At 45.3% G+C, this 7,662-nt stretch overlaps 2 protein-coding genes across 2 annotated transcripts in view; one reads left to right on the top strand and one right to left on the bottom strand.

Moving 5' to 3' along the window:
* The window catches only part of T265_09693 (hypothetical protein), a gene marked incomplete at both ends in the record, with an annotated part of 87,780 nt that overhangs the window by 70,644 nt on the left and 9,474 nt on the right, over positions 1 to 7,662 (bottom strand). Inside the window, one exon of the mRNA XM_009175849.1 lies at positions 5,709 to 5,852. Coding sequence (XP_009174113.1) covers positions 5,709 to 5,852 — 144 coding nt within the window. The remainder of the gene's footprint in view (positions 1 to 5,708; positions 5,853 to 7,662) is intronic.
* The window catches only part of T265_09694 (hypothetical protein), a gene marked incomplete at both ends in the record, with an annotated part of 2,885 nt that continues 2,644 nt past the window's right edge, over positions 7,422 to 7,662 (top strand). Inside the window, one exon of the mRNA XM_009175850.1 lies at positions 7,422 to 7,653. Within this exon, the coding sequence (XP_009174114.1) occupies positions 7,422 to 7,653 (232 nt within the window). The remainder of the gene's footprint in view (positions 7,654 to 7,662) is intronic.

The raw sequence follows: 7,662 nt of genomic DNA, 5'->3' as shown, positions 1-7,662 counted from the left end.
GTCCCCATTCGGACACAATAACCTCCACAAAAATATCCCCTAACAGCTTAGTTATTGCGCCTCAATTGGGATACGCGCCATATGCGGTTGTAGTAAGGGATTCACAATCCGGGTCTATCAATAACGGTCCCTCCTCATCTGTTGTTCCTTCAGCCTTGTCCTCCACTCGCGGTTCATTATTTGTGGCGTACCTTGACGCCACATGTAAACACAAGGAGGATTGTAAAGTGGGTGCGAAATCTGCGCATGCCTGAAACATGTTCACTGGTTGGAAAGTCGCGCACCAACTGACTTTAGGCCTTCTGTTCACTGTTTTGATGACTGCGTGTATAGCTGAAGTCTCAGTAAGTTTAACGGAACAATAACGTTTCTCAGTTGGTCCCAGTTAAACGAAGGTGAGTACGAACGCTTTCAGTGGGTTGTCGCAAAAAACTCAACTGAGTTTATCAGCTTTGTAAGCTGGCATAGTCAGTTAGTCTCTTTTGCATCATTTTAGTCGTCTGAAAAAATGGAAAACTGGACGGGCGCACATTGAAGGCGATAGCTTTTGTATAGTGGTGTAGTCACCAAGTGTGTGACTGAGCCATGTCTGCCAGTGGCATTAATCATTGATGAATTCATGGTGGTCGTTGGCTTCACTACTACGCTCCACAATAACGCACTGATGATGTCACCTCGATTGGTGATGAAACGTTTGCAATCAAATTGCCCAGCTCAGCGAACAAGCCAACGACCACCATCTACGATACCTGAGCTACCAACAGTTTCCTCTATTGATGAATTCACTCCCGAGGTCTCAATCCAAAGGGCGGAAATTGTCAACCCGACTGAGTGTATTGGTTGGTGTCCTAATGCTTCATTGCCAAGTTACAGACTGTCCGACTTTCTGTCAGTTGCACTCAGCCAAAAATTACAGCAGTCTCTTGGGAAAGCTGTATTCGATTGGGGCCACCATACCCTGATCCCTGGAGATCTGCAGTCCTTGAACCCCAACAAAAGTCACTCCGAACGTCCCGTGACGCGAAAGCTCCTCCCAGCAAAGAACAAAGTGCAGAATTCGTGCGCCGGCCTTGACGCGTCTTTACACCAAATAGATATCTGAACAATGACATAACAGCCATGATCCTTTAGCCTTACTTTCGTACGCCACGCGACTACAGCGATTTCTATCCCCCGTAAGGGCCACTCTTGTGGTTTGTCCTTTGTGAGTACTAACAGCTAGGCTTCTATTAAAAGAGGTTAAATGTCGAAGACCGTTGATGAGTCATGCAGTCGGCCTTTCTAACGAAAAAAAATCCTTTACTTTCTTGCAAGATAGCTGAGTGGCTGGAGCGCGAATCTACTGGTCGAAAGGTTCGTGGTTCGAACCAGACCTCTGTCTCTCGACTTCTCCTGTCTAGGCTTGGGCAACCTGGCAGTATCCCAGCCATCGTACCTCCTTCTGATGACATGGTAGTTAGGCACTGAAAGGGTGCTACAGCTGAAATCTTTTTGGAGGTTTGTCTCTTCAAGATAACGAAGTCGTACTTCACCTCCCAAGGATCACATCTGGGGGACCGACTGAAGGCGGACTCTTCGGGGGAGGCTTGTACTATCCAAATACAACCAAATGAAATTTGGCTCTAACGATTTTCAAATCTAAATAACGGTCCTTGAATAGAAAGTGCTCCACGTTTTGCAATGAAGAGGCAAAACCTTAGACTTTGTGCCACCGAATACATACACAACAACACGTTTCATCATCTCACCGCCTAAAGGAAGATTTCCTCGGAGTTAAGTGTTTCTTTGGCCGTAATGTTGAATGACTCTCCGACGGTATTAGGGAGTGAGTCCAGTTGGCAGCCTCCTAAAGGTGTAGTCTCAACTTCCCCATTACCGTTTTTTTGCAATGTGGGTCGCAATACTGCTTTATTAATTGCAGCAGTTGTTATTATCCAGTGCTTCCTCGAGAGACTCCCTTACAGATAGACCTCGCCCTGAATCACCCTTGTTCGGAGGGAATAATGCACTCCCTCCGTTTTGTGGAACACGGCGAGAAGACCCTGGTTAAAAACTGCTTGTCCAGCTGGTACGAACGAGGTATCCACAGAGGAGACTTGAATCGACACCTCATTCTTTTTCTTCGACTGACTGTTCACACAGACGTCTGGTTCAGTTCGATTCGAAGTATTGCTCCTAGTAAGTAGTATGGTGTGGTTGATCGAAGTTCTACAAGGACTAGTTTTCAAACAGCCCTACTACGCTAGTTCAGTGACTTGTTTTTTTATTGTACGAAATTCAACTACGTGTTCTATTACGCCTCAGAATCATTCATTATAAGCCCACCAGATGAGCGACGTTAAACTGAAAGTAAACTGTATTCACCTAACATATTTTTCCTTGATTTTGCTTCGTTTTATGAGTGATCTCGAAGTCGGCCTATCAGGACACGAAAAATGTCACGGTGCACCGTTGGAAGTTTCTACTCTCGGTTTTGAATATGCCCAGGACGTCACAAAAACTCAACTCAATTTCGGCGTGGCCACAACCCAATAGAGTCTAATATGAACGATTTGAGTATTAGTTCTGGATATCAGGGGTAGCACTGTAACAATCCAGTGAGCTCTCCATAAAGGAAACTATTCACAAGGTTGTTGAAAACTCTTCGACAACCTTGTGAGTAGTTTCTTCAATGGAAATATACTGCGATATCTCGAATATCGTGCCAACTGAAACAGGAGGCGGCCTGTGTGCAGCACTTTCAGTTGTGGAATATCATAAACGATAGATTCAGTTGAGTCTCTCGTGAAAACCAAACTGATTTGCAAATGAGTGTATTTCTCGAATCCAGTAAGCTATTTGTGGTCGTGTCCACACGAACGCAGTGCACTCAGGTTCAAGGTTCACCCATACATGGTGGATGTCGGAATTCGCTGATAGCAAGGTTTTTCGTTTGTAAGTGTTACCAACGTTGGTCAATGACGCCACTGACCTAGGTGATATTACCATCACACCTTAGAATGATGGAAGGCAAACGGCTCCAACTGTCACATTTTGATCCGTTTATGTCTATTGGATGAATCCTGATAGGGACGAAATACCTCGAGATAGTATCCAGTCGAATGCACTCTAATGGTGCGATATTCATCATATCATGCTCGATTGATTAGACAGATTGATCAGACAAAATGCTGAATGGTCGGTTTGAATAATTAGACAGACAATTAGATCAACGAGTATGCCCACAAATATCATTAAGTTCAAGGCAACTCGGTCGAATTTGACATGGAGCGAACGGCAGAAACTGAATGTGGATTTCATTGGATTGTTCTAGGGTGTGCACTATAGTTAATCACAGTCATGAAAATACAGGTCAATTCCCGACATGGTTGTTTCGCTTTCTTTTCATCGAATTCCAATTCACATGATGCAACACCTGTTCTCACTCAGGCTCATCGCTTGGGTTGGCTCTCAACAGATCCCTATCTCCACCCAGTGATCTTATTCCTTCTGGTTTGCATGGACGTCAGCGGCCTGTACGTTTTTTTCGATATTCACGAGTTCTAGTAGTGAAACGATCGTCGACCGACGAATCTGCTCTGGATGCCAACTGCTCTTAATTCTGATAAATAAGATGCAATTGCCTCGTGAATCTGTGATTAGCGTTACTCTCGTCAGAAAACAGTGACCTATCAAGGCGTTACAATGCAAAATCAATCACATCAGGCGTGCAGTCTGCAATCTCCCAAAGGCGTGTATCAGATGCTGGACACGGTTGAACCAATCTTGTGTCTGGTTGAGACTGTGGACTAACGTTTCGATGACGTGGGTTTGAGCAACATGATAGCGTCCCCCTATTGGCTTTAGACTCCCGTCCTGACAACCTGTATACATGTTTGTTTGGCAAAACATACTACTCATAAGGTTACTGGAAACTTCGACAACCCACTACCAACCTTGTCCTTCTCGGGGCTCATCAGGTAGGCGTAGTCCCCGATTTTCCACGAGCGATTCAATCGAACCACTCGTTTATTGCATTCTTCGACTGAATGCGTTGCATAAAGACTGCCTTATGTTCCAGAAACGCTGAGGCAAAACTTCACGGCTCGACCAAGTTTCACTAACAACTGAGACTTGATTATGGCGGATATCTGACAAGTACCAAACGTGAGACTCACAGGATTGCTGTGATCATCAAACCGTTTAAGAAATGTGCGGTGAGGTTCAGAAGAGTATTTAACAAGTAGAAAACGATTATTTATTACATTCAATGAAGTTACAAAAGATGAAACTATCTCAGCTCTTCTCTTCAACTTTCGAGGACTCTGATGGCGCATAGTGCCTATACTCTGGTTTGAGTTCCCACATATTTTTGTGCGGGGCACGAGGATTGAAAATAGCGATCTCCTTCAGTATCTCGGTGAGGTAAGTCTGGAACAGAATGCAGGAAACATTTGCGAAAAATTGAGAAGTGAAAAGATACTGTGACGATGAAAATGGAACGGGGATACTGAATGAACAGTGGTTGAAGCATGAGCCATCGCATTCGACGCAGTACAAGCTAATTTTCCAAGCGCGGAAATCCATTCGAATTCTGATCACGTATGGAAAGGGATCCACAGAGTAATGTGTACCATAAACAGAAATCCAGAATGTAGGTACTACGATTGTACCGGGCAACTGATCGCTTTCTCTCGTCTTCGTGTAATCCAAAGGAACTCGATAACTTTCCGACCCTCATGCTTGTTGGGGATATCCATGAAGCCGAGAGAACCTTTTCTAGAAGAAAATCATAGCAAATAAAACCATTGGTGACAGAGAACACCTCGATTATGTGTACCGGGATCGGTATTGTGTCAAATCACTGAGTGGAGGCATCTCCACTTGAGGGAATGCCTCTATGTGGTTCGTTTTGCAACGCCTGGGAAGATGTCGGGGGGACCTTTCAGTGCCTGTCTACTGTTTTCTTGGAGTATAAGTGCCTGTAGCGCTAAATCCCCAAAGATAAGTTTAATGGCGCCGTATGCGCTATGCTGCGATAGGCAAAAAACAAAGTGTCCATCGTCAACGTGAGCGTGAAGCAGACATACGGGAACACACCAAGTGACCGTCGGGATTGAACGGGGCCACCGCTGATGCGACAGTATGCTAGTCACACTGTTTTTTGTAGTGAAAACCGTTTCGCAACAAAGAACCGAACCCCGGTTATTGATCACTTGAAAATTTCTATGGATTTGGATCACGCACTTGCCCACAGCCAAGTGGCTTAGTGACTTTTCCAGTCCGTGCTATGCTTATGTAGGTGGAGGTTCGCGTATACTAAAATCCAACTAGTGTTCCAGATCTGTTCTCCACGACGAATATGGAAGGACCCAGTCTCGGAATGAACAATCAACTAGGTGAAAGCGCTATACAATAAGACCGATGGTGAAGTGACTGAAGGCGTAAATTTGCAACACAAGAATGTAACACAATGGTCGTTCGAGGAACACTATGCGGGATGTCGAATCCGTTTTGGAATGAGTCTTCTTGAACGGCCAAAACCCTGTTTTCTTTTGGTTGAATCAAAATTCTCAGTTTTTTCACGCTTGTTTACGGTTCGTCTCTCAACGCTTGGTTCGGCATGAACAATATATCTCATTGATTCGGCCGGTATTTCTTAATACGATAGGACGATGGGAACGAGATTGCGACAACCGCAACGAACAAGGAAACTGTGTGTAACTCACCACTGGCTGCTTGGTCAACAGGATTAAGTCACGGATTGTGTAGTACTGATGTCGTTCGAAAGCTTTGAATAGGTCTTGCATCACATCATCTTTTTCACGCCGCAAGTTCTTTCCTTCTGCACGCTTTCTAGCTTCGTATTCAATCTGAAAGAGAGGGATGAGGTACATAAGTACAGGAAATCATGTAATCCTTGATTCCTATCAAACTTGCTGACGACACTCTGATTCCATCACGTGCCCGCTCCACCATTTTGGTGTGAACGAATCGCCGCAGTTGCAACAGAGCACGAAGAGAACGTGAGGACGGAAGACAACCGAAATCTTATTAAATTCTGTTGTTGTGTCCAATAACTACAGCAAAACCGCCACGGAGACCATTGGCGAGTCCCGCTTGCGCTAGCCGATGTCAGTGGCGTTCGTGCTAAGTCCAGTTGTATGCTGTGAGGTGCACGCACTTCAGAATGCTTGCGATGAGTCAGCATTAGGTTCCTGCTTCCCTTTTCTCTTCTTTCCACCTTAAAGCTCTAAATATACTCAAGTAAACTTCCGGGTTGGATAGCAGTGAAGCATCAGTGCCAACACTGATGTTAGTGACGATGCTTTTTAGGGACCTCCGTTTTACCGTAAACCACAGGATCTGATTAGATAACAAGTTATATGGGGCTACGTTTCCATGTGGTGTGTCTGCAAACCTTATTCCCTATTGAGATGAACCAGCAGATTTCCTGGTGGTTGATCAGACGAACGTTGATCTGTTCGTCGAGTTTGGTAATTAGCTTGCAAATGTTTCCTCCCCAGTCCAGAAGACATCGTCAGTGCGCGGTTGAGTGGGTACTACCTCCTGTCTATGCTTATACACTTTCCTACGAGTATCTAATATCTCCTCATGTGACTAACTAACTGGTATATACCCTTCTTGTAATCTTGTTGCCCCGCTCGCGATTTGCCCTGCATCGCCATAGCGACCAGCCAAATTCAAGGGATAAAGACAACACGAACCGAGATGGGGCCGTCCTAAAACGGACCTAAATCCTCCCAAAAGAACCACTCAACAAACTAATGGAATGCGAGATATGCAGACCACGACGCAAGGTAAATCGCGAACGGACCGGTAAGATCACACGAAGGGTATATGCTAATCAGCCAAACACGTGAGAGGATATTAGCTACTCTTTGAAAGTCACATAAACACAAAGAGGAAGAAGTGCCCAGCAACTGCACACTGACGATGCCTCCTCGAATGAAGACGAAACGTTTGCAAGCTAGCCAAACTCGGTGAAAATATCAAGGGCCATCTGACCAAACACCAGTAAACGCACCCGAGTTACCAGTACTTCGATATCCTGACATTTGACTAATGGAAGCGATCAGATTACAACCGTCCAATCGACCGACGTTACATTAGTGCCCACTAACTTGGGTCGATCGAGTCACATTTGCGGGGGGCGTTTTGCCGCCAGGCAGTTTAATGCTTCTCAGCCATAAGAAGCTGAACACCTACGAATGTTGCTCCCTAGTTTAGATGCTGTGGTGAGGTTATATCTTGTTCTGCCCAAAAACAACAAAGAAGAGAAAAGAGGCGACCTCATTGCAAGTTCGTGGGCTACAGTATGAAAACGACGCCTGTGGCGGAGATCACACCCGAAACCTCGCAATTTTCGCTCTACAGGTGAGTTATAACACGAATTCATTATGTGGCTAACGGGCCAAAAGATGGAGAAACCGGTAGTCTATTTTTCGTCAACACGTGCTAGACTGTTTACGAAGGGACGTGTGTATCAAGCTACAGTACGGGCTGTCTTGTTGTATGGCTGTGAGACTTGGCCTATTCGAGCAGCGGACCTGAGACGTCTTCAGGTGTTCGACAGAACCATAGCTCGTGTGGGTTGGTGTCAGCGAATCCGTAACGAGGCAGTTAGAAAGCGTGTTTTCGGTTGTGTAACGGGTACTTCCA

The sequence above is a fragment of the Opisthorchis viverrini genome, assembly GCF_000715545.1.
Source record: "Opisthorchis viverrini unplaced genomic scaffold opera_v5_301, whole genome shotgun sequence".
Classification (NCBI taxonomy): Eukaryota; Metazoa; Platyhelminthes; class Trematoda; order Opisthorchiida; family Opisthorchiidae; genus Opisthorchis; species Opisthorchis viverrini.
This window is presented reverse-complemented; position numbering and strand designations above follow the sequence as displayed.